Source organism: Phodopus roborovskii, unplaced genomic scaffold (assembly GCF_943737965.1).
Source record: "Phodopus roborovskii unplaced genomic scaffold, PHOROB, whole genome shotgun sequence".
In the NCBI taxonomy this organism is placed as follows: domain Eukaryota; kingdom Metazoa; phylum Chordata; class Mammalia; order Rodentia; family Cricetidae; genus Phodopus; species Phodopus roborovskii.
In genome coordinates, this window is record NW_026126541.1 from 24833416 (window position 1) to 24860931 (window position 27516).

Below are 27516 nucleotides of genomic sequence, written 5' to 3' on the forward strand. Positions count from 1 at the left end.
CAGCTGTAGACATGGACTAAGCCACATTACACACTGTAACCAAAACAGTTAATGGTGAAAGATTTACTCTCCTTGAATACAAAAAGGATCATTGAAAATCCAATCTGGAAATGTTTATAGAGCTATGTACAGACCCTGAGGATATACATAGGGTCTTGAAGTCTCTAAGGAACTTATGTAAGGTTTATCCACATTGGACTAAATTACCAGGTAACCCCAGGGAGGACAGATGGACTTCACAGTCTAAGATGTGTTCAACAAACACCCATCTGTTCTCAACAGCTGCCTCCAACAGGCACAGTAGAGCTTTGATTTATCTTCAGAACATACTGCCAAGTAATATTCATAATTTACAACTTCTCATCCTTGAAATTGTATGAAAATGAAAGAGTTTTCTAAGGACTTAAATCTAGATTTATGAGTGAATTGGGATATTTGACTGATTCTTCTTTGATTAAAAGATGAAATATACAGCAATTTATTTTATCCTCCTGCTGACATTATAAATGTTTCTTCACAGCTTTCATATGGACCAGCTGGTCTCCTAATAGCAGCTGAAAAATCTCAGTACTAACACACAGATATGCTATATGAGACACATAATTTATTGAAAAACTCATAAATACTCTATAAAATATCTTTGAAATTCAGCTATAAATTTTGTTCTAAGGCAGTTTAGCTTAGGTTCCACCTATATAATAACTTTATTTTTCTGTTGTTGTCTAAATAGCATGGCTTCCTGTCTTTATGGCAATAAGATGGCAATGTCCAGTCCATTTTATCCAAGTCAATAGTCCAAAGATTTACAATTTTAATTTCTGCCCCAAGTCTTCCTTTTACAGAAATAAAAAGTAGTTTGGAAAGGGTGAATGATAAATGAATATCTAGATACTTTCTGTTGGTCAAGCCATAACTATACTGCGAGACAGTAGAAGATCCTAAGCACAGGAAACCTATGTTTATCAACTTATCTTAACCAACTGGAAAAAAGTGTAAGTTTCAGCTTTAGTGTCAAATAAAGAAACATGAAGCTTTCATTTGGACCAGCAGGTCTTCTGGCATCCCCAAATCTCTGGCCTTCAGTTTAATGATACAGCATGTTTCCAAGTCTAGAAATTCCTTTGAAAATCTTCCTCCTGTGGCCCCGCCCATACTGTGTGATCTTATTCCAGGACTTGCTGGACAGCAGGAGCTTCACAATGTGACCTTGCAGGTTCCCTGGGAAAGGCTGGGCTCCAGCTTCATCAGGTGTATGATTTCATTGTACACGCGGTGAGGGGCATCCAGTCCCCAGATGAAATCCACATGAGCCCACTCAGGAATGTTCTTGTGGTAGATGAGGTTGCTTACTTCAGAAAGTAGGGTTTTCACATCATCTGGATTTGAAAGCCAGTCTTGACCTCCAGTCCACATTGCTGTGGGTACTGTCATATCTCGAACTTTGTACCTTATAGGAGTTGGCTAGATGAAAAGAATAGTTTGAATGACACATAATATTTCTAACATTTTTTATGGCTTCTATTTTAAGTAAACATAATACAAATGTCCTGGGTTGTGATCAAAAGTGTGTTTAGGAGTTAGAGTCATGTAGATTAAGAGTTTCTATTCCAGGTCCAATATTAAGGAAAACTTACTGAACATGATTCAACTTTAATTTCTCCATATGAAATGGAGATAATAGCTCTAACAACTTACTACATCCTGTGAGAAGGAATACAAATTAATTGTGTGTGTGTGTGTGTGTGTGTGTGTGTGTGTGTGTGTGTGTGTGTGTGTGATTTTACCCAGGACCTTATGCATGCTGAACACATGTTCTACCACTAAGCTGCACTATAGTCCCTATGTTGCACTTTAGGCATTGAATAATCTGTACTTTTCTTATTAAACATTTCATACATAAATTTCTTTTTAAAATAATGTCCTCATTAGTTATAGTTTGTGAGACAAGAATTGGGGACGCTCCACAGAAAAGACAAGGAAACCTGTTACAAAGGCCTGTTTGGGTTACACAGTGGAGATTCAGCTTCACCAAACCTCCAAACCAGGAGAAACTACAAATCACCCCCAGGCATTCAGCTACTCTAAACTAAGGAAGACTACAATAATTCCTGTCCCAACCCCACATGCAACTTCCCCTTAAATCATGCAAAGAAGTTTTCTGTTCCCCTTAAATCATGCAAAGGGAATTTCTGTTCAGGCAATGCTGGTAGATTTTCATGGCAATTTGAGTTCTTGGGATCAGTCAACACACAGAAATTTCATGGAGCCAGGGAGGACAGTTTATTAGTATGAAATCAAGTGCAAGTCATAGCTTCAATCCTAGAGAGCTTCTTTGTCTTCCTGATACCCTAAGAACTGAAGTGGCTGTCTAATATAGCTGCAGAGCAGAAGGTCACTCTGGTGTAATCAGTGCTCCTTCTTGAGCTAAATGCCCCACCTAGCTCTAGCTGACACCCTAGATAGCATCTTCCCATACATTTGCTTTTCTTCCCTTCATTGCTGTTTTCTAATGCCTAGTCTACTTTTACCATTGTCTCTAGAACTCAACCCACAAAATCCTCATAGATGAAAAATATCTTAGAACCTGAATGTTCTCTAAAGTCATGGGTTTGAAGGCAGTCAAGGGAGATCTCAAAAGAGATAGTTGAGAAATGGTGCTAAGTTTAGTATCAAAGGGCAACCACACAGTTCACCCAATTTCCCTACATTTTATGTCTAGGTAGATCACTACACTAGATGTTAAGTAAAACATGGGACCCCAGAGAAGGATAGGCTGTGTACAACCAATCTCTATATCTACGCTCACGATAACCAGCAATCTTCAGTGAGAGTTTTACACTCAAAAGAGCATCCTTACTCAATTCTGATTCTCCATATTTCTGTTTCATACTCAGGATAGTGTAATACTGTTTGTGTGTGTTTCTTTTTGTATTTTAGCTTGAAAATTATACTTGTTAAAAGTATGATCAGAAAGTACATGTGCATATGAACAAGTGTGTGTGTGTGTGTGTGTGTGTGTGTGTGCAAGCGTGGTGTATCTATATGTATATTTGTGTAGTGGTGCACACACTATGAGGCACTGTGTGCATGCATGGGGGCCAAAGACGGACATGGGCAGTTTGCCTATCACTCTTCTGTCCCCTTGAGACAGGGCTCTCACTGAGTCTGGAGTCCACCATTTTTTTTTTTTTTCTAATCTGGCTGGTCAGTAAGCCTCAGAAGTCCTCCTGTCTTCTACACCCAATCCCTTGCACTGAGGTTATAGACACACTTGGGCATGCCTGGCTTTTAATGTAAGTGCTGTGAGGGACTCAAGTCCTCATGTTTGCACACGAAGTACTCTTACCCGTTGGCTATCTCCCCAGCCCGAAGAACACCTTAAGGATACCATGTAGAATTGTTTCTATTTTACATAGACTAAGTCCTGAATCATGGTAGCCTACCCATAATCCCACAACCCTGAGGTATAGAGCCATGGCAAATAGGAATCTCCATCTACTTCAGGCTCTTTGTACATCATTCTTACATCTCTATGTACATGTTTGTCTTGATGCTAAAAGGATCTCTTTAGTATGCACTCATCCTTGACTAACTGGACCCCATCTTGCTCCCAAGAAGCCCTTGTGCCTTGCTCCTGGGACAGGCACAATGACACAGGCCTCCCACTCCTTGCAGAAATGATGAGGCTGCTGGTTAAGCTGTATGCTTTCCCATTTTCAGATGCAGTTAGACTTTGAACTATCACTGTTCCTGCTTGAATTTCTGTATTTTGTTACTATCTCTGGAATAACATATAGTTGTAACTTCCCTCTCAAACATCTCTGAAGGGCGGTATATTTTTAGCAGGTGATACTTGACAATCTTACTTGATTGCATTTCTCCAGATTTTTGGTCGCACTTCCCCAGTCAAAGGCACGAAGTTCACCAGAATTCACTGCCTAGAAAGGAAGAGAGAAAGAGAAAGGTATTTAAAGGGAGAGATGGGGTATTCAAATTATACCCCATCTGTGGTTGTGAGGAAAGCAGAGAGTGAAGTTCTTTGAGTTATTCTCTCTGGGAGTCCTTTTAGAAGAGTGCAAGTCAACAATCTGGCTCTTTTAGCAAGAAACATGATGCGCAGCAGAGCTTTGCCATTGCATCTACTGCAGGAAGTGCATCTGTGGTATGTCAGTGTGGATGGGTGTTTGGTACAACTCCAGATGCCATGATAGGGCTACACACTGCACCTAGGCAATGTCATGCTGATAGGAGACAGTACCCATAGCTTCTCCATTGACCTCATCTGTCTTTCTCCATCCTCCCTCCTTTCTTCTCTTTCTTCCTTCTTTCTTCCCTTACCCCTCCCTCCTTCTCTCTCTGTGTCTGTATCTCTGTCTCTGTATCTCTGTCTCTGTCTCTCTCTCTCTCTCTCTCTCTCTCTCTCTCTCTCTCTCTCACACACACACACACACACACACCTCTCCCGAGACTGTAAGGCTTACAACACCAAGAACTCCTGTGAAAATTTCATTCTGCAATTTGGCCCACCTGAACATTTGTGTTCTGACTCGGCTGGGCTACTCAAAAAGCTGATAAGGACAGGGATAAACATAATAATTTCCTTCATCATCCTTTGGGACTCTGACACAAGACAGAGAAGAGTCTCATTTGAATGGTGCTTCATTCATGAGGTAGTAAGGTCAGGCTTAAACCACTTTCTGCCCTTGCCTCCTGTTACTGGAAGTTTCAAGTAAGTTCATGCTCTAATATCATGGCTGGATTCTAACTCAGGATAAACAGAAACTGTCAGGCTATGTGACTGTTGCAGACACAAGGCTCCTCATTCAGGCTGTGAGCTGGGCATTTCTTACCTGGCTCCAGTGCAGAATATTCTGCACAGATGTTCCAGCAGGTGTGTGGGCAACATACACATTTGCTCGACTCTGTAACAAAGCATAATGACTTAAGGGGCCAGATGCCAGTCTTGTCAAGACCAAACTTCCATGTTGCCAGGCTAAGAAATAGGAGAATCATTAAATCACTGGCCATAACCTACTAAACAGGAAAGTACGTGTGTGTGTGTGTGTGTGTGTGTGTGTGTGTGTGTGTGTGTGTATTACTTGCCACTGCCTTCCTATGAGAAAGTGTTGTTCCTTTGAGAATAGCTTCTCATGAAAAAGACTTTACAAGTTTCAACCCCACCACTGCAAAACTAGATTGAACAAAAATAAATAAGTAACTTTACTAGAGACATTTAGAATAAGGAGTGGAGTACTGGACCTAGCTCTATTATTTAATTTTGGGGTGGATCTGGGCAAGTTAATTAACCCCTGAATTCAGTATACTAGCCCATAATATTTGTCTTTTGGGTTTGTTGGCAAGAAAAGTTTATCCTGGCATGGTATAAATGCCTGTTAAATGGTGGATATAAGTTAATTCAATGTTGGTTTTTTTTTTCTTTAAAGAGAAAATTTCTTAGGAATGAAAGACATTACTCCTGTCCCAAGAATGCTATAGACAGGCAGCCTTCACAGGAATCTTGCCTGAAGATCCATGCCTTGGCCAAAATCTCCCTCACTATTATCTCTGTAGGATTTGGCCACCCTCACAAATCCTAGAGCAGTGGTTCTCAACCTTCCTAATGCTGCCACCCTTTAATACAGTTCCTCATGTTGTGGTGACCCCAAAACATAAAAATATTTTCATTGCTGCTTTATAAGTCTAATTTTGCTACTGTTGTGAATCATAGATATCAGAATATCTTATATGTGACCTCTATGGGGATCCATACCCAAGGTTTGGAGAATAGCTGTCCTTAGAGGGTCAACTTCAGCTTGTTTTGAAGTTACTTCATGGCCCCAAGTCCATTTTCCTCCCTTCTCTAGGATTTATCTCAAGAACCACACATCATTTTGTACATGAATCTTCAACTCATACATGCTAGAGAATTCACCCAGTGATGCCACCAGAATCTACACCTAAGCCAAGCTGAAATTCCCATTTCCATCACAGAACTTCAAGTGCAAATCAAAAGTCCCCATGTGGAGGCAGAGATAAATGATGTCTGGTTGATTGGCTTCCAGTTTCCTGGTTACCTTTCTCTATGAATTTATTTCCTGTAGGTTTCCAATCTTGCCTGTAATCTGTCAAGTTAGGATCTGGCAATGCTTTCATGTTAACATTGCATGATCCCCTCCTGGAGCTTGCCAACATTTTCTTACAATTAGGAAATAGCAAATTACATGTTGCACAGCATTTCTACAACCTTTGGTTGATGCTAGATCATTTTCAAGGACTGAGACTAAGAGCTCCTAGCTTTGCTTAGGAAATGAAGTTCTTACTCACCATGTTCATGTTGTTTGTGTTAAATCCCCCCAGAAGTAATATGATGTTGCTGCAGATCTGGTCAAGAATCATCTGGCCACAAAGGTAAATAAAAAGCTGTCGGAAAAATCTAGTCTGATATAAAAATTCCTGTCTGCCAAATAGTCCCTGTGAAGAAAGAGATGGAATAATGTCCATGACAATATACCCAGGAATAGAAATGGTTTTTATTTAAGGTATGCAGTATAAGAAACAGGGCTGGAAGAATTCCCTGCAGACTGAGACATCTGCACTGTCCCATACCTTGATCATCATATCTGGCAGCAGCAGAAATTTGGTACCAGGACTTCTTGCATATTTAACAGTGGCTATAGGGGCTAAGGCGAAATACATTTTTATTTTATGAGCTAGCTCTGGCATTGTGGAAAATGCAATAAAGCCTGTAAGAGAGAAAAATTCATCACCATGGGTACCGAATAGCCCATAACTCATAAAATATGTACTTTACTTCTGACAAAAATCCTCTAATAATTATGTGTGTGTCTTAATCTTCCTCTGATGCAATTGTAGGCTTCAGGGATATAGTGTGTATGTGGGGAGGGGTGGGAGTGGGTCTCACTGCAAAAACTTCTGTGTTTCATATGACACCTTTCATGTTTATTTTCAGGTAGTATGTTTTCATTGAGTTGTTTGGCTTCCACACCCAGAGTAGAAAGAACAATTTCCCCAAATACTCTTACTTATTGAAGATCTCAGCTGAAGTTATGGAAGAGAAAGGCTGTCCGGTGAAGCCAGGATGTGGTCTTACATTTGAAGTCATGTACATATGCACATTCTCTGTTTAGGCTGATATTTCCAGTTTGAGGGATGAGGATGAGGAAAAGTCAACTCATGACCTCTGTTCAGTTCCCAGAAAGTGAATGGGTATGAGAGAAGGCAGAATCTTTCTATACAGTCCTCTGTATCTGATTAGGTTTGCTAGCTATAAGCAAAGGCAAATACAGGAGAGACTTGCTGTTACCTCTTGCTCCTCTCTCCGCTAAGCTGTGAGTACAAATGGATGGGGACACATAAACTTATACAAAGCAGATTAATTCTGACCAAATTAAAGCTCTTCTCAAATGTTAAGACCTGAGACCCCTAAATAGCCTCTCCCAGGAAGACTTCTCATCATGCAAAGCAAATTCAAGGTTTTTATTTGAACAGCCCCATAGTTTATCAGTAGACTCATGAATGCTTTCTTGCTCATACATTCCTCTCAAAACAGAATCTAGCCTTGCCACTAGCATCCCTGCCTTGGCATTAAACCCAACAATTTGTGTATAGAGAAAACAGTTTAAAAACACCTCTGAGTTGTAGAGGTATGAAATATTGTAACTTTTCTATCTCTGGTTTGATGAGAGGGAGCGACACTACATTCCTATTTTCCAAAATTAAGATAAGGAACATGTGAAACCAAAGCTTCTTTCATCCTTTAGGGTATGGGTTAAAAATGAGCCCACTGAATTCCATCTCTCAGTTCCAACAGCTATTAGAATTTTTGATTCCCAATACGACTTTAATCTTATATTTTTGGTTGTGAGCCTAGCCTCTAATGGCTGAGCTATCTCTCCAGCCCAACAACTTTAATTTTATGGGATATCATTGTAATAGTCTTGATGATTGTTGAGAATTTTTGTAGGAAACAGGTTGGTTCAGTAAATAAAACCTAAGAAGACCCAGTGAAACCACATAATTCCCAAAAGAGACTAGCAGTAATGTCATTTATACAGATCAAGAATAAAAGATAAATAAACTTAGCCAATTATACTGTGCTTGCTATGCTTCAGCGTCAGGTTAGTTTTGTGTATAAATTATGCTGTTTCTTAGCAAAGGTTGATGTCTAAGGCTTGTCCACAACCACTTGACTTTGCCACTCTGTATGATGTGTGTCCTGGGCTGAATAAATTTTAGGGGAAATAGTGACAGTTGAGACACATAAACTCTCCAATAATATGTTGAACTTGTGCATGAAATAATTTCCTCTTTCTCATTCTGGCTCATTCTCCTTTAATTTCTCAAAGTAAGTACATTAAGTCATTTATTCCTTTAGTAGAGGGATGACAGACCCCAAACCTGAGGAATTTCAGAGAAAGGTGAATGGTCATTGTATTCATTGGGAACTAGTAAAAAGGTAAGTTTGGGTGACACATTTAATGATCAATGAGAACTTTGGCAGAAGGAAACCACCCTGGTGAGTCAGTAACCATGACCAGAGTGATTGCGTGGTCTGCTGGCTCCATGGTGTATGGTTGAGTTAAGGCAATAACAAGCGTCCTATGAGTTAACTCAGTGCTAATTGAGGTCTATCTGCCTGAATTCATAATACTTCAGTAGAATAGCGGACCTCAAAGGTTTCCATGTCTGTTCCTTGAAAGATTGGACTTAATACTCCACAATGGTTGTAGAGATGGAAGTGAGACTCTTGTAGGAGCTAAGGACTGTGTGTGTGCGCATCTGTGTGTGTGCGTGTTTTTGTGTGTATTTTCCATTCAATGTGTATTAGTTATTTTCTGTGTATTTCCCTCACTGTGTATTAGCTATTTGACACACACAAGTGCAGTTACTGGCTTAGTGGCTCACACTTAAGTCCCTAGTTCTTTCATTATGTTACAATTCATTCATCTATAAAATGGGGATACGAATTTCTTCCAAATAAATATTCTTGTTCAGCGATGAAGCAAAATGCTGAATTTCTAATGGTAAGCAGTTAGTAAATACTCATATAAGACAACTATCATTATTACGAAGGCTAAAACAATACAAAGATGCTAGTGAATCCACTTAACTTCATCTTTCTAATGAATATAAACCCTGTCTTGGTAGTTAGACATAGCTACCCTGACTAAAAAGAATGTGCTTTTCCTTAGAAAACTTAAATCCTGCTCAGAACAAAGATAAAGATCCCGGATTAGTTCCAGATTTTAAACTCCCCCTTTGCTGTATAGCTCTTCCTCCTAATCCAAGCCTAGCAAGTATTTTCTCATGGGTTTGGGTATGCTATGAGACCAGAATAGCCACTGTCCCCATGTCCCCATGTAAGTGATCTTGTCCTGAGGGGCTGTCATGTCAGTCTCACAGATTCTCTCAAAGCTGGACATAAGCACCTAATCCAAGACTGGTAATGACAGCAAGAGAGAAACGTGAGTTAAAACCATCAGCTCTGTTTGTCACTTGATGATAAGACCCTTCACCTCCTTCAGTTCCCCCTCTGTTCCCTGAAGGTTTTAGAGCAACTGAAGAGGAGAGGGCCAGGCAAGGGGAGTAATTAACTGAGCCCAGCCACAGCTTGAGTCACAGGCTCATCTTCTACAGATACAAACCTTCTTTCCTGTGAACCTACCCATGGTAGTGCCCTGTGAATAGCCGACATAATAGATCTTTTTCTGGCCTGTTTTCTGTAAGATAAAGTTTATCACAGCAGGAAGGTCAAACCTAGCCATTTCATCATAACTACAAGGGGAAAAGACAAAGTTAGATAACAATTATAATACAAACAGAACACAGCCAAAAATCACTCACTTCCCACCCCCCCCCCAGGACCTGCCAACAAGTTCCCCTAGTGTCAGCTCTTACTGTGTTTCTCATAAGACAGACATGCTTCAAGCTGTGGTGACTCTGTGAGGTCACAGACTGATAGAAATGACTATTCACTCTGGATGCTATGATAGAGTGATGATTATTGAACTTTTTCAACACACAAGCCACCTCCTAGTGCGAGGAGTGCTCTATCCTGTACGTAGAACAGCACAGTGGGATGCAGATTTCTTTGTTGGACAAATACTGGAAGTGTAGCAGAACTCTTATCTGATGAAATGGGTAAAGAATAGGTTGAATATCAGTGGTAATTAAGGACCTTAGGAGCTCGAGTGGGGTTATGAGAGACTAGTAAAGTTGACAGCACACAAAGATGAATAAATCCCCATTTGATGACACTGGGCCTCATCTCCTAGAGATGTCAGCCATGTTGTCACAGATGAGGGAGTTAATCCTAGATATTCCCTCACACAAAAATGGACCTACCCTTTTCTCACTGCAGTGTTAATCATCAGACACCAACCACTGTTAGTCAGATCTTGGAGAATCCAATCTTCTCCATTATTACCCAAAGATAATTAGGAAACTTGGGGTTATCAATTGGGACTTTGGTGATACAACTAAACAAGTTATCCACAATTCTTTACCCAGTTCTTTGAGCACATCTATGTCTATGCCCACCTCCATCCTCAAAGTTTTCTTGTACCTGAAAGCCCAGAACTCATCTTGGTCTATGGAGAGAGTCTTGTGTTTCCGAGACCAGGTATTTCCTCTGCTGTTTCCCATCCACACATCAAAGCCAGCATCAGCCAGAATGAAGCCCAGGCTGTTGTTGGGCAGGTTGGAAATCCAGTTGCTAGCATCCCCAAGAAGGCCATGCTGCAGTAACACCACTGGCCTGGACCCTTCAAACAAAGAAAGTCCCAACTGCTATGAAATGATCCCTACTCTTTTTATTTTCGCTACAAACAAGGACTTGCATGCTAGAGAAATCTATGTGCAAATCTTTTATTTACTGTTTACTAGTTTGATTATCTTAGTTGATGTCTTGATTTTTTGTGTGTCTTTTAATTTCTTTACCACCAGAAAATAGCATTTTTTGTTATGAATAAGTAAGATACATCACAAGGAACAGACAGCATACTGCCTGTCAGTGGGGAAAAAAGTTTAAAATGCAGTTTCCATAATTGTTTTTCAAGGAACTTTAAACATGAAACTGTTAGTATTAGGTCCTCAAAAAATATTTGCTGTGCTTCATGAGAGAATATTTTATAATGATGAACACACACACGTACATATATATATATATATTATATATATATTATATATAATGACTAATGCTAATACATGTAAAAGAAACCATGCTTCAGAGAAATTTGTCTGTCAGAATAAAGTTATAAGCTGGAGGTGGCGGCATATACATGTAAAACCAGAACTGAGGAGGCTAATTCAGGAGGATCATGATTTTGAGGCCAGCCAGGGCTACACAAGATGCTGTCAAAACCTAAATAAATAATTGTAATCAACTTCAGTGCATTAGGAAGTAACGGGAACTGTAAGAATGTCAGCCACTAGGGGGCTGTATTGCACACCACTAGAACTGAAAGGCTTTTTGGAAGGTCAACACTCAAGCCATTCAGCAGCTATTAAGTACAAACTTGACCCTTAGAGCAGTACGGGAGTCCCCTTCCACACCAAGCAGTCCATATGTCACTGGACTGGAAGCACCATGCCTTTCCCAAGCCTGTAGGACTTGTGGAACTTTGTGAAAAGTCTGCTCCTAGGGTATGCATTTATTTGCACATTTCATTCCTTCATCTCACAAATAAATTTATCAGTTCCTAGACTGCTCTAAGCAGTGTGTTAACTGTTGACCAGGCTTTTAATGAAATAGAGGTCCCTGCTTTATTGAGTTTCCATTCTGGTGGAGGAGAGAAAGACAATTAACTACCAAGAAAGTAGCTACCGTATAGAATGTCTTCAGGCATGTAAGGGGGAGTATGAGGAAGTGAGGCCAGATGTTAGAAGATGGCATGAGGCTGCATTCGGAATAGAGAGGTAGGGAAGAATAAGGGTCTTGGAAAGCTGCGAAGAAAGAATTGTAAGTCCAAAGGCACTGGGGTGGAAACTGAGTAGACTCGTGTCAGTTTAAACATGCAATCACAGATAGGGATAAATAGAATTCTGAAGTTGTTACATCAGAGACCAATAACATTTGACCAGTGTTAATTAAGAACACGGGCTGCATTCTAACAATCTGAGTACCACAAGTATTAGTATGGAATTTCTGGTCTAGTGTGTGGCAAATTATAATGAAAATTACATGAGACTAAGAAAATGAAGCACTAGCAGGTATACAGAGAAAACCCAAGAAGTTATCTTTTAGCACCCATGACAAACAATGTAGCTGCTGTTATAAATAGAGAGCCAAAATATGAAAGGCACAGAGATCAGTAGTTTAAGAAGTATCAGCTGAGAATCTCTTATAAAAACATAATTAAGCAAATGACATGAACACACACTGGAAATTAAAGTATGTGCACCTAGAGCCTGGTTCCTAGTCCTCAGTGGAAAAGGAGGCAACATCACAAATATTTGAACTACTCTTTGGTTGGTGAACACATTGTACAGCTTTGCGCTTCAGGTGTTTCCTTGGAGATTTTTCTTCATGAACAGGTTATTGGTTGGTCTTCTCAAGGGATCATCAGGGGATGTTCTATGCAGGAAATGGATTAAGTGCCAGAATGGAAGAGTTGTTTTGTTCTGTTTGTGGGTTTCGTATTTATTTATTTATTTATTAATTGATTGATTGATTGATTGTAGTGATGGTAACTGAACCCAGGGACCCAAAAATGTGTTCTACTCACGACCTTCCTCTCCAGATCAAAGATAATTTTGAAAAGAAAACATATGTCTGAGATAGTTGATGAATATGGGTATGGATGGTTGTTATATGGTAATGGGGACAGAGATTGTGTGGGAACTGACATTATCTTTCAGCCTAACCAAGAGACCTCAGACTGTCCTAAGAACCAAACTTAATTCTGCATGTCTGGGCTACAAGAAGACAATCATACTGGGGTGACACCGAGTAAACCATACCTTCCTTCTTTAATTGTGTCAGTCCTTGAGGAATTCTGTTCACAGAAAGGATGTATCCATCTTCGGTTACAACTTCATATTCCTCACTGGGATAACCCTTGTGTTGGATGATTTCACTCTATGGAAAACAAACAAACAAACAAAAAACCTCACAATTTATTTAGAGTTCAGGTCTACATGTTCATTGTCTCAAGGTCTCAAGAGTAAGAGTAGCTTCTTTGGTGCTGCAAGAAGGTCCTTATTGTTCATTCATTTTTCTATTTCTCAGTTCCGCTGATCACACCCAGGACCTTGAACACTAGGCAACTGCTCTGCCACTGAATTCTACCCCATCTCTCTCAATTTTTTTTCTTCATGTGGAGACTGAATAAGACCATGGTTTTCAGTGGTTTTCAGTAAATTCTGTCAGTCTCCCCTGGACATTGCTAAGAAGGCAGAGCATGGTTACAGAACCTACTGTCTTAGGAACCCTGGATGTACATCTCAGCAACCTGAGTTTCAAAAAAGGTCTTCACAGAATTCTGATATTTGAAAAACACTGAAGCAGATCACAGATTCCAAAGCCTGAACATGTATCAGAATCATCCAGGGCCACTGAATGTATAGAATCTTGGGCTTAGGCCAGTTTAGAAATCAGGCATTGTACAGCACTTGTTAGCTCATCTGTTTTGGTGGTAATTCTTAAACTTTCAGACAGGAAAAAACCCTCCTTGATTTGGGGGATAACTACAAAAATGTTATGCATAAACTTTCTTTTTTGTATGTAATTTCAAGAGTCTCAAACTCCTTTGTGCCTGCACTAAACCATTGGCTAAGCATCTCTACTCCAGATAGTAGTGCATGCTGAAACTCTTTTTCCTAAGCTTGTCACCATCTCATCTGTCTGAGGAGCAGGGGACCTTTTCAATCAGCTGCTGCTGCTAAATGAGTAATAGAGAAGGAACCATGTCCCAAAGTCTCAGTGCTGAATAGAGAGTAACAAGCATAGTCTTTCAGAAGAAAGGCCAAGCCAGGGATGGGGGGTGAGGGTGGTCGAGTGTGGGGGTTGGAGCACACCTTTAATCCCAGCACTCCAGAGGCAGAGGAAGGCAGATCTCTGATTTTAAGGCCTGCATGGTCTACAGAGTGAGTTCCAGAGAGCTGTTACCCCGAAAACCTCTGTCTTGAAAAAATAAAACAAACAAAAGGCTGAGGTCTGTTACCTAATACACAAGTTGAAATATGATATTGAAAATGTTAACTTCTTATTGTTCCTTACTTTATTTCTCGGCTAGTTCATGCTATATAGGATAAGGCAAGGAATATACACAGAACACTAATGCAATGCCTGACACCAACAATAAGTACTCAGTAGGAATTATGTACAATTAAAACTCAATAAGCACACAATTATAACCCAATTATCCAAATATTATGGAATTGTGTGTGTGTGTGAGTGTGCGTGTGTGTATCTTGCATTTCACCATTGTATAGTTAATTTAAATTGTTTTGATCATGCATTAAGCCTACCTATTTAGAGGGCTTGTCAAGACACAGACTGCTGAATTCCATTCTCAGAGTTTTGGCAGGTCTGGGGTGGACCCAAATCATTATTTATTTTTTTATTCTTCTCTCATACATTACATCCCAAACCTTGTTTCCAGTCCCTCCACTCCTCCTAGTCCCTCCCCACAACTTTTTTCCTTTCTTGGATCCACCCCCCTCCTCCATTTCCCTTTGAAATAAGAGCAAGCCTCCCAGAGATATCAACTGAATATGGCATAACAAGATACAATAAAACTTGGCACTGATATTTCTAACAAGCTTCCGATACTAAAGAAGCTGCTTGTTCTAGAGACTGTCTTCCAGACTTTCTGTTGGGGACAAGTGGGAGATATAAGATACATATATGAAGTGTTAGAGGGCTTCTGAGAAGGTCTATTTCATTATGGGGAGAATGGGTTAGGTGTAAATAACAGCTGACGGATGTGAGGGAAGGAATTCTGAGCAGGGAGAGATCTGTGAACAGGACCAGTTAGGCATAGTTTTATGGAGGAGAGAGAATTTGAGCTGAATAGGAACTACTTGAGAGAACCTAGGAGGTTAGGGACATGGGTATCTTAGAAAAAAAAAGGATCATACCTTAGTAAACATTGTCAATAGGTGGTCAGGAGACTATATTTGGCAAGAGAACTTACACAGGATAATAGAAAAACACAAATTTGCCTACATAATAATACAGATCCAACATATTATAAAGATGTGTACTATAACCATTTTTCCTTTGTGTTTTGAGACAAGGTCTCTTTCTCTGTGTTGCCCTGGATGTCCCTGCTATGCAGTCTAGGCTGGCCTTGAAATCACAGAGATCCATCTACTTCTGAACTCTGAGTGATGGGATTAAACGTGTGTACCACCATGCTCAGCTGCATAACCATTTTTGAAGGGACATATATCAATATATATATATAATATATATACATGTATATATTATATATATGTGTATGTGTATGTGTGTGTGTGTGTGTATTAACACACATATGGATATGCATTTTGAGTCAGAGCCTCAATGTAGAGTCTAAGATGGGCTTGACCTTGGAATACTTCTGCCCTCCTAAGTGTAAATTAAAACTTGTAACCATATTTAATGTTTAACATTCAACCTAGTTATCTATTTTAAAATTTTTACTTGATTGAAAAAAATCAGTTATATGAATTAAAATAATATTGGTTTAAGGATGTTTATCCTTTGTTGGTTGTTCTTTTTTTTTTTTTTTTTTTTTAGAAACATTGTGTTTTGTGTTTGTGTGTATTGCCGTATTGTGGAGTCAAGAATTCCCTGTGCTTTCCCTGGAAGCTTGTGACTGCAGGTATGTGCCACTATACCCAGCCACCAGAATTCTTCATAAACATCTTCATAGGAATCGTGCTCTAAAACATGTTTGGGACAAATATGCACACCACAAAGTAGAATGTGATACAGAAATTTGAATAATGTTTTTCGAGTTTACTTAAAACCTTGGGAAATTGAAATGGATATTAGACATAAAGCAAAGGATAACCAGACTAAAGTCCACAGCTCCAGAGAAGCCAGATAAAAAGGAAGATTCTCCTAAGAGGGACACATGGATCACCCTGGGAAGAGAAATTAGATAATATCTACAGGGCAAACTGGGGGTGGGGAGGCAAGAGAAAGGGGTGGTGGTGGATGAGAATGTGGGGGAATGAGATGGCCTAGGTAGGGAGGGATGCAGTAGAAGAACAATGAAAAAGATATCTAAATAGAGAGAGCCACTATGGGCTTAGGGAGAAACCTGGTGCTAGGGTAACTCCCAAGAATCCACAAGGAGGACCGCAACTAAGACTCCTAGCAATAGTAGAGAGGATGCCTGAACTGTAATCAGATTGATGAATACCCCAACTATCAACATAGAGCCTTCATCCAGTAATTGATGGAATCAGACATAGAGATCCACAACCAAGAACCAGGCGGAGCTCCAGGAATCCAGGTGAAAAGAGGTAGGAGGGACTACATGAGCAAGGGAGGTCAAGATCAGGATGAAGAAATCTACAGAGACAGCTGAACCAAGCTCATGGAAACTCACAAACCCTAGACCTACAACTGTGGAAACTCCAGGGAACCAAACTAGGCTCTCCATGTGTGAAAGACAGTTGTGAAGCTTGGAGTATCAGAGGGGCCTCTGGAAGTAGAACCACGATACAAACCTGGTACATGAGCTAGCTTGTTGGAGCCCAATTCCCTATAGTGGGATGCCATGCTAAGTCTTAATGCAAGGGAGAGGAGCCTAGCCCTGCTCCAACCTATTGTATCAGAATGTGTTGACTCCTTAAGGGTATCCTTACCTGTGAATAGGAGTGGACTGGGGTGGGCTAGGGGGAGGTGAGGGAAGGAGGCAAGGGAGGTGGGAAGAGGGGCGGGAGGGAGAATTGGGGTTGGAATGTAAAATGAAATAAAAAAATTAAAAAAAAAATGGGGAAAAAAACCCTCAGGAAATTGTTACTAGAAAATGTTGGAAAATGGCAAATTGCATATTATGTTCCTCAGTCTTCTCAGAAAACAAAAACTTCATATATTTAGAAGACAATAACAGGACACTACAATGCTATTGATGGTTAGGTCAGTGTACTAATGCATTAATTATTAGTATTGGCTTCGAAGTTCTTAGGTTTCATACAAGGGGCACACGCTGCTCTTATAATAGAAGTTACTAAATTTAGAAGTCAACTGCACATCCAGAATGTGGCTCTCTGTGGATCCAGCTCCTCAGCATGCTGACCTCGTTGCCAGCATCCCCCTTCCTACCTCCTATTCATTCTTCTGGTTTCAGGCTATGGAATATTTTCCTAAAGTCTGGGTTAGTTTCCCCTGTTTTATACTTTTCTCCCTTTTATCCCATTCTTGTGATTAGTATTTGAGAATTTGTCAGCTAAGTGAAGCCCTGGTGTTTGATTTTCTGAGATTTCTCTGTGGCCTTGGTATAGAGCACAATTTCAGGCATCTTCAGTGTGGGAGTCCAGTTCCTGGCAGAAGTTCAACATCCTGGAAGTGCTGGGCACTAACAGGGGTTGGTCTAGGAAGGCAATCCCTGTCAAAGTGACTCTGCACGTGCTGGAGAACTTGTGGGGTACATTTAGGATTCCAGAAGAGCTGCAATCATGTTCTGGGAGGTAACCAATAGAATGGTTTAAAGAAGCCTGATATCTGTACTCCGTGGACAACAGAATATTTCTAAAGTGTGTAAGTTTTAGAAACTATGACAGTAGCCATTGGAATGGCAGATGGACCCTGATAGTTCCATGGAGATTCATTAAAAAAAAAACAAAAGCAAAAACAAACAAAAAACTCTTTCATTATAGACTGTTAAGTTTTAGAAACCATGCCAAACAAACAAACAAAAACACTAGAAGAAAAGAAAGTTTCTATAAAAGGGTCTTCCTTCACAAAACCTTTAAATTTCCCCCTTTAATGGGGATATCAGGTGAGGCTAAGGAGCATCCAACACAATCATCTAACCCATCTGGAAACTGAAGTTCCACCCTGTCACATGGTAGGGCTTTATTGCATAGTGGTTATAATTACAGGCGTGTATTTAGGAAAGCCTGAATTTTAATTGCAGGTCTACCATGTAGCAGTCGTAGGGCTCGTTTAACTTGTTTAAATGCCTTTTCAATCTTAGTCCCTTGATTTGAAAAATAGAGATAATCATATTGCCAGGACAGAATACTGAAAATGAAATTGTATCTCTACCGCTTTTATTGTAATGCCTTCTACAGAACAAATGGTACTGCAGGGTGATCATGTACTAAAAACCAGCTTGGTGTTTGAAAGCAAACACAAAACTTCCCCGGAAGACTTTGGAAGAGATGTATTATTCTCTGAACATGCTACTCACACATCCTCTCTGGCACAAACAGGGACCTCTTACTGCAGTTGGCAGAGTTAGTATCCAGAGCAGGATGGGAGTAGAAGCTAGTAGAAGTATATGCTCTCACAGCAAGAGCTCAAGGGTAATACTTTTATCAAAAGGGACAAAGCAGGAAAGAAAACAAAGAATGACAATCATTAAGGATCTAAGACAGGTCACACATGTTTCAATTCTTTCCTTGTCCAGTGGGTACATCTGAGAATTCAAGGAAAAAATAAGCTGTTAAAGCCCAGAGAGAATAAGTCATTCTTCCCAAACCACCAAATGTGATTGGGAAGCCCCCAGGTCTACCAACAACCAGTTTAGATTTCTTCCAGTTCAGTGTGTTGCTTTCCAGCATACTGTTATAGCATAAAATGCCTCAATATAATAAAAATAACACAGCATGCAGCTACTGCACAGATGCAAAGATGAACACATAACCCTTCCCTTCCCCCAAAGATGAAAAACCCCAACTTACAACATTCATGAATGCTTCCGGATCTGCAGCTTTTGTTGGCATATGTCCTGAGTTCACATTTCTCTGGAGTAAATAAGCCACCAGGATCAGAAGCCATATCTCCACTCTGTGTGAAACAGTCCATGCTCTTGACAAGATTTCTGGCATGGTCCAACATCTGCATTTGCTTTGTGCCTAAGGATGTGACAACTACATTGAGAGTCAGGAGAAGGACCTGTAGGTTTAAAACAGCTTTCCTGTATTTTCCAGTGGCAAAACTCTGAAGCAGATAAAGCAGGTTTAGGTATAGGAATGAAACAACATGATGTAGGCAGCAAACATTGCTTTGAATGTCACAATCCCATCTGGCTCCTCCTGTTCCTCTCTCATTCATCTTGTAAATGCCAATCCTTCCACTTCTAGGTGTGCCCAACTTTCCTTGTTGCAATTGGGAGTTTCATGCATGTTTTATGTGGCTCATAAACACTTGTTGGCCATCACCACATAAGGGCCATATGCAGCACCTCCCCCTTGTGCTTAGTTCTTATCTTTGTTTGAGAAATAGCAAGACATAGAACCTGCAAAACACGCTTCAAGTTTCTATAGTTGCATTGGGTGGCTTCAGTCATCACTGCCCTATAGCTGAAGATCAAACGCAGAACTAGTTATGTTTATTTGAAATGCCAAGAGCTTTAAGAACATTTCTTACTTTTAGTGCTGGATAAAAATATTAATTGTAAGAAAACAATCTAGGTTTAGCCCTGTTTCTCTCTAGTTCAATACTTATATACCATATCGTAAACTTGGCTTGTAGGTACCAGTTATTGTTGACAGTGATACCCAGTAATCAAATCACCTGAAGTAACCCAAATAATGAGTGGCAGCCTAGTAATTTTTATGAGCTAAATGTCCCAGTTAATCATTCTGTGAGGTAAGCCAAGAGCAGCTTCTATTAATTGAGCATGACAAGAAGGAAGATTCATTAGTTTAAGTAAAGACTGTGCTTCTTAAAAAAATGCAGAGGTAATTTCTATACTTCTCCATCAATTCTTCAGCTTTAACAGCAGCCGCACCCGTTTGTAGACTTTGGGAATGTGGTGGGTGAAGAAGCCAAAGTTAAAGCTGGAAAGACAACTCCGTGGGAATGTGTCTGCCCAGATGACTCAGCCTTCACCATCCATCACTACCAGCTAGGCAGGTGTGAAGAGGGGAGCCTGTGTCTTTATCTAGATCTGGCCAAGTGTTCATCCATAGTATTGGTGATTACTACATGTTAGAGATGAGTGATTTGACCCTATTAGAAAAAGCAAGAATGAAGGACTACCTCTCCAAGCCCCACATCCTCTCCTTGGAACCCACTGAGCTTGCTGTAGAGTCATGCAAAATGAGATCTCACAAGAGAACTTCGCCTCCCACAGCTGACATTTTAGGTTTTTAAAATGCTGTATTTAGCCCAAATGGGGATAGGAGGTGACTTTCATTTACATTTCAGAATTAAATGATTGCATTGTCAAGGTAGATGGAGGCAAAGCCAGGAGTAAAACTTAGATATTGGGCCTGGGGAGATGCCTCAGTGGTTAAGAGAACATACCGCACTCGTTAAAACACCTAAACTCTGCTCTCAGTAGAGATTCAGTGGCTCGTAATCGCCTGTATCTCCAGCTCCAGAGAATCTGACATCTTTTGGCCTCAGTGGGCATCTGCACACCTTATCCAGTGCTTAAACACACACACACACACACACACACACACACACACACACACACAGGGAGAGAGAGAGAGAGAGGCACACACGCACACAATACCCATGCACACACCAAGTACACACACACATGCATACACATTATTAAGCATAAAACAATGTAAAGAAAAAACAGTTATTTTAAGCCACTGCTTAATATTACAGTCATACTGAAAGTCCCTTCAATGTGTCCTTCCTCTTGAAAAGATGGAGTCAGATAACTATGCCGTGCTTTGTGAGTTGTTTCTTGGTGCTGGGAAGAAATTGAGCCCAGGATCCTGTGCATGCTAGGCAATTTGTCTCTTCGGGTTCTGGATTTCAAACGAACCTATTATATGTTTAACATATACAAGCTTCACATATTTGCTTCAATATGCTCAAGTCAGCCAATTCTTACCTTTGAATAACATGTTTCTGGATTCTGCAGAGACTAATGATGGCAATTAACTGATTGAAAAGCAAAAGAGTGGGAGGCAAAGGGCAAAGCCAGGCAGATTTCTGAGAGTTCGAGACCAGCCTGGTTTTACAAGAGCCAGTTCCAGGACAGGCTCCAAAGCAACACAGAGAAACCCTGTCTCGGAAAAAAAAAAAAAAAAAAAAAAAAAAAAAAAAAAAAGAAGAAAGGAAGAAATATAAAACAAAGATCCCTCAACCTTCTGGTTTTCTTAGTGAGTCCAGGAACTTTCCTCTGAGAACCCTGTCTAGAAGGCTCTCACATTAGTGTTCATTGACTTTTATTAAAGTGATTCTTTCAGTTATTACAAGTAACCTTGAAACTAGTCAGATGTTTGACATGGAAACAATTTGACTGACACATGGTCAGGGTTCTTGTATCATCTGTGTCAGAATGACTTAAGGATCAAATGGCTAAAGTGATTGTGTTGAGTCAAACTCACACCCCAGTCCTTCTCACACAGATCACTTCTAGGGAGACTCGGAGGCAGTCAGGCAAATGGGCATGACTTATCTGTCTCCTGTTTTGTCAGACATGCCTGCACAGGCATGGTTCCCGCTCTGACTCCATTGTCTTCTCAGCCATATCCACAAGTGTGCTACAGTTCTTTGTAGACTTTGTTACAGTAATGAAGTGTTAGAAACCACTCCACATTCCAAAAGCAGGCAGCTTCATCTCTGCCTCCCAGCGTGGATCTTGGAGCCACTTCTGCACCTACCATCTTAGTTTAGTTCTCCCTTCTCATAGGCCAGCTTTTAAAATCACGGTTATTTAAACGCCATTTAAATACAGTAGTTAAGACAGGTTGTGAAGTCACATGGCAAATGTCATTGCTTACTACATAGATGGCTTTGGGGCATGTTCCCACGGTTCCCGAGTCTCGGTGTTCTCATTTGCAAGCCGTGACAGTAAGGGTACCCTCTCCTAAGGCTGCCAGGAGGGTTGCATCAGAGAGCAATGCAGAACCTGATACAGAATGCACACTCAGCAGCTTTGCTTCATGCAGGCTATAAGGCTTGTGCTGCCCGGTGGCCGTTCCCCACTCTCTGTCCCAGTGACTCTAAGATAAAGTAGCATTTCTCCATCAGTTCAAGGTACTAGGACAACTCTGATAGAGAGAACAGAAATCACATTTCCCCCATACATTGATTAAATTGTGTGTTCTGGCTCCCTCCTTTCCTAGGCCAGTGATCTTGGTCAGTCACTCAACCTTTCAGAATCAGAGAGCACATGACATTTAAAAATGCTGTGAGGACCAGTGTAGTCACCTAAGATAGGAGCCAAACAGCTGGAGAGGGTTTAGAGGGATTTACAGAGTTTGCTTTCTCCATTTTAGCTTTTCTGGTTTTTTGTTTGTTTGTTTGTTTGGTTGGTTTTTTAAGACAGAGTCTCCAGCGGTCAGGGTTAGCCTAGAACTCATAATTTAATTTCCTCAACTTCCCCAGCGTTGGGGTTACAGAGATGTCACCATACCTGCCCTTCCTGCTTTTTCCCTTAAAGGAATCTGTGGGAATGAACATAAAGATGGTGAGTTACTTTTGGGAACTTACTTGTAAACCAAATTGAAGTCATAGTATTTTAGAACTAAAATCACAGATTCCAGAAGCCATCTACTTCAGCATGTTCCTTTCATTGCTCTGTTTAAGACATATATAATATGAAATTATATAATTTAGTAAAAGTGATAGAATACATATTTCTGTAAAACATTGACTGCCATGATGTGCATAGATTGATATGTACATTCTATTTGTTCCCCTCAAAGTAATTTTCATCAACAGTTTGGTATATATTTTCAAGGCATTTTATATATGTTGTTTGTATGTGATAGAATATTGTCACAGGATGGATTTACAGATGCAGAACACTGGGCAAAAAGTATGTGTTATGTGTACTATATATCCTGTAAGATCCGGTTAAATTGTTCCCTAAAAGACTAGTAGACACATGACCATGACCATGCCCTTCCTTCAGTAGCTTAACATTTCAAAATTCTCTCTAGTTTTGTCAGTCTCATGGGATGATACATCATGATAATTTAGATTTCATTTCATGAGCTACAATCAGACTATGATGTTTTAGAGTATTTCAAATATTAAGGTTTTTTTTGTGGATTTCCTTTTGAGTCACTAGCCTGTTTCATGTCAGTATTTCAAAGAATGATTACTTTGAGCCTTTTCTCTATTGTAGATATTGATCTTCACTTTGTTACAAGTTAGTTAATACATTTGCTTTCTCTTTTTAAACTTTGGCTTGTTATATATACTTATTTCATAAGTATTTTGTTATAAATGTTTCATAGTTAAGTGATTTGAACTTTTCCTTTTTAGGAGCTCTGCTTCATAGACATTGGTCTTTTTCATCCCAAAGTTAAATTATATTCTTTACACATTTTTTAGTATTTTCACAGATTTCTTTTCATCTGATTCTAGACCAATTGAAATTTCCTTTTCAATATAGGATTGTATTGAATCCAATTTTTATTTTTCTCACCTGTCATTAATTTTGCAGAGTTAATGAATTGCTTGGGACAGAAGTCACCTCCACATCCTCATCTTATGTGACAGAGACTAGCAGCTCTGGTGAGATCTCCTGGAGCAGTCTTTCTCAACTGGAGCTGTTGGCTCTGTAGAAATTTGACTGTCATTGCTAGATGGGCATTGCTGCCTTCTAGTGGTAGAGGCTAGAGGTGCCACTAAACACCTTAAAATACACAGGGCAGCCCCACAGCAAAGTGTGCGACCCTCCAAAGGTCAATTATGTCAAACCAGTTGCGAAATCATGGAGGTATGGTATTCTTTGTATACAGAGTCTTGTCAGTTGGTAATGATATCTATGGAAAAATCTTCCTGAAATTGTTTGTCATTGTTTTCCAGTTTAAAAAACACTGAGTTTTTCTGTGCCTGGTGGATACTTGTGGATGTTAGAAATGGTCATTGTTCACAGGTTCATGTAAGCAAGCCTAGGACTCAGATCACATAAACTAGGCTTACAGATCATCAATTGGAAGATGTCTGTCACTCAATGCCACCCACCCCCAGGAACATATTTTACAAGTAACCTCAACAACAACAACAACAACAACAACAACAGCAACAACAACAACAACAACAACAACACACACACACACACACACACACACACACCCCTAACTGCAAACAAACGTTGTAACTTGAAGAACATTAGAGCAATGTTTGCTCTGTTACCTTGTAAAATTCAGGTTGCTTGAAGATTGTAGTTGTTTAAGAATAACTATGAGGGATTGGAGAAGTGGCATGGTGGTTAGGCGGGCTTGCTGTTCTTATAGAGGACCTGAGTATGGTTCCTGGCACCCATACTCCTAGGGACCTCATGCTTCTGGTTTCTCTTTACATTCACATGCAATTAGTCACATGCTCAGCCCACTCCATCAATCAAAGATAAAATCAATACTGAAAAAGATAAAGCCAACTATGGCCACAACTACATATGAACAGATAGTATCATATCAGATAGTCAAACAAAGTGGACCATCAATGTCTATGCCAGGTGGTTTACAACATACTGTCATCTGTAACTTGGCCTCTATTTCTGAAGACCCTCAAATGGTCCTATCGCTATCATTATGTGTTGTAATGTGTGACTGTCATGCATTTGAATATTATATGGTGCATTTCTTTATGTTAGCTTCTCACTTATCCTATGTTCTACTCACTTATCTTATGCATGCAGAAAGATGTGGACTATTTTTATTTGAAAATGTTGCTTCTAAAATGTTTAAAATGGGGAATAGTTTCTACAATCCTCCTCTGATAGTATATCTAAATGCTTTCATAAACTAGAAAGTAATGGTTTCTTTGTGGAACTTTGCTCCTTTGGACAATTTGTGGTGGCACATCAAATGTTTGTGGATTATTTTAGTTCTGGAGTTCTGGGAAGAGAGCCAGCCTCAGGTGGTTTCCAAAACTAGTATGTAGGAGAATTCTGAGAGCAGCACAGGGCACCACAAATCCTTACAAAGAGAGCCAAGTCTGGGCAGTTGCTAAAGTGTCAGATGCTGCTTGGCTCTGCCTTCAGCATGCCCTGATTTTGTAAGAGATTAAGTTACAGGACCGAGTGATGCTGGGCCTGGCAAAGACCTGGAAGAGCAGCTAGTTTAGTTTATAGGTGAGGAGCCTTGGGCACAGTGAAGGAAAATCATTTGCCCAAGTGTTTATGATGAGCTTGAGCCACAGATAGACTGACATGAGCAAAGGGAGGAGGGGCTGAAAGAGGGGAGACATAAACAGGAAGCAAGCAGAGCTTCCTTCATCTCCCTGGGGTTCAGGGACTCCCAAATGATATCATTTTCCCACACCAACAGCTCTAAGCAATGTGCATCTATATGTTCACACCAAGACAAATGCAGCAAATTCTTAATCACATTAATGCAGCTCAAAGTAAAACAAATCACACAACAATTTACAAACTTTGACAGCAATAAAGAGCTCAATGATCTTAAGAATCTGGAGGGAAACTATTTTTCTCCTTCACCTCTCATTGATCTTCAAACTTGTGATTATATCTAATGAGTGACAATTCACTGGGAGCCAGAAAAGGACAGAAGGTGGAACGTGTCAGTAGATCTCTCTCTCCCTCCCCTTCTTTCTTCCTTTTCTCTCTCTCTCTCTCTCTCTCTCTCTCTCTCTCTCTCTCTCTCTCTCTTTCTCTCTCTCTCTCTCTCTGTGTGTGTGTGTGTGTGTGTGTGCATGTGTGTATGTGTAGACCAGGCCAGACCAGGCCAGAACAGGCCAACTTTGTTATCATTCCTTTGGAGTCAGTCACATTACTGGTATTTATTGTTAATATTGTTATTTTTTGATGTAGTATCTCTCTTTTGTCTGGAACTTAGTGACTCAGGTGGCCAGCAAGCCCCATAGATCCTCCTGTCCTCATAGTCCACATTATAATCACTGGCATATTATGTGGGTACCAGGACTCAAACTTAAGTCTTTGTAGTTACACAGTAAATACTTTACCAATTGAGTGATATCTCTAACCTCATCATTGGGTTTATTGGAAAAAAGATAGTGATTGGTTAATATGGGGATAAGCACAGGGGTATGCATATGTTTGTCAGGATATGGCAATATTGACTGAGGCCTAGAGCCACTTGATTCTCCATCAAAGAAACCTACTGGAAGAGACAACAGAGGACAGCAAAATTGAGTAGACTTGTGTTCAAATCCTTCCCCTAGCTATGGCTCCTTGTACAATTTGTTAATTTTTCAATGTGCTTTATTCATAAATCAGCAATACAATGACTTTATAACATGGTTATACAACCAAGGTAGAATATGTATGTATAATGCATAGCATAGTTCCTGGCTCACAGAAGCCAGATTATATGTTGTTACCATTAATTGTTGTTATTATCATTATTATTAGGGGAGGTATCAGCTGTGGGCTTGAGGGGGAAGAGATTCAAGAGCAAGCATATTACTCAAATTACTCTCTACTTTGTATTTCAGATTAAAGTATGATAAGGAGAGTGGGTCAAGTGACCCCAACAGCCTATCATGGTCTGAAATGGTTTTATTTTCTAAGACAGATGTAGCTGAAGCAGCCTGGCCTGGTGAGCATCGAGCTTCTCCACTTAGCAATTTCTGTGGACAGCCAAAGCTGGCTTCTCAGGTCCCTTGTCTGTGGTGATGAAATCATCCAGTCTGGTGTTGGCTGTGTTCCAAAACACAGTTTTCTGAAAAGGCAAAGATATTTTGCTGTACTGAGGATTGTCTACCCACTACCTCTTTCTTAAATTGAATTGTTCTGAAGGTAGAATTCTTTAAATGAATGTAAATGTCCCTAGGAGAAAGGGTCAACACTCTTTGGATTTCTTAAAGAGCCCTGCTTCCTTCCCCCGTTTCCCTCTGCCACACAGTCAGATCAAAAGGACGACAGTCAGATATCCCTACCTATCCCACATAGTATAAAATAAACATAGCTTTGTCCCTGTCTCTAAAGCAGGTGACAATTATTTCCTGCTTCATTCTCTCAAATACACAATCAATTCACTTAAAAATGCCTACCATAACATAAATTTCTTATAACTATGATGGGAAATTAGGAAATATGTTCTCCAAATTTCAATATTTGTAGTTGAGACATATATTTTAGATGCCACCACCATGGTTAGTAGAAAGCTTTTAAACAGTGAGGAAACAGGGAAACAGTGAGGAGCTGAAAAAGAAATCACGAATAGCCAGCCACCCTGAGTAAAATGGCTACACAGAGATGGTACAGCCTGGGAGCAGAAGGATGTATAGGCGTAACCTACCTTGACACAGAGTCCCTGTGCTCCTGCAGGCCTGGTTCAGGAGTGGAGTCTTCTACAACAGAGAGGGAGGTGAGGTAAAGAGGAAACAGGACATTGGGTGTGCAGAGCTTCCCTTTAATTATCCTGCACCTTAGCAAACAGCTTCACCGCCTCAAGCCAAAATTCCTCTACGCGTGCTTT

General features: G+C 40.2%; 1 protein-coding gene across 2 annotated transcripts; it reads right to left on the reverse strand.

Annotated features, from left to right (window-relative positions):
• Window positions 1-1032: 1032 nt before the first annotated feature.
• On the reverse strand, window positions 1033-27364 carry Lipm (lipase family member M). 2 transcript variants are annotated; one of them, XM_051199809.1, is made up of 10 exons: window positions 27337-27364; window positions 18868-19081; window positions 12982-13099; window positions 10586-10784; window positions 9686-9795; window positions 6607-6743; window positions 6325-6471; window positions 4851-4922; window positions 3867-3938; window positions 1033-1461 (listed from the first exon to the last, which is right to left on the reverse strand). In XM_051199809.1, exons 2-10 carry the CDS (start codon window positions 19012-19014, stop codon window positions 1195-1197), a joined length of 1269 nt encoding a protein of 422 aa, XP_051055766.1. In that variant the 5' UTR covers window positions 19015-19081; window positions 27337-27364; the 3' UTR covers window positions 1033-1194. The 2 variants fall into 2 exon arrangements, with proteins under 2 accessions (XP_051055766.1, XP_051055764.1); XM_051199807.1 differs by lacking the exon at window positions 27337-27364 and having other exon boundaries at window positions 18868-19191.
• Window positions 27365-27516: the final 152 nt, after the last annotated feature.

Excerpts from the sequence above, each read along its gene's own strand:
- Lipm (XM_051199809.1), bottom strand. The coding sequence starts at position 19,014 with ATGCCAGAAATCTTGTCAAGAGCATGGACTGTTTCACACAGAGTGGAG. Across the intron at positions 13,100-18,867 it reads CGGAAGCATTCATGAATGTT|AGTGAAATCATCCAACACAA; the intron begins GTAAGTTGGGGT and ends TGTTTTCCATAG. Across the intron at positions 6,472-6,606 it reads TGCCAGATATGATGATCAAG|GGACTATTTGGCAGACAGGA; the intron begins GTATGGGACAGT and ends CTTTCTTCACAG.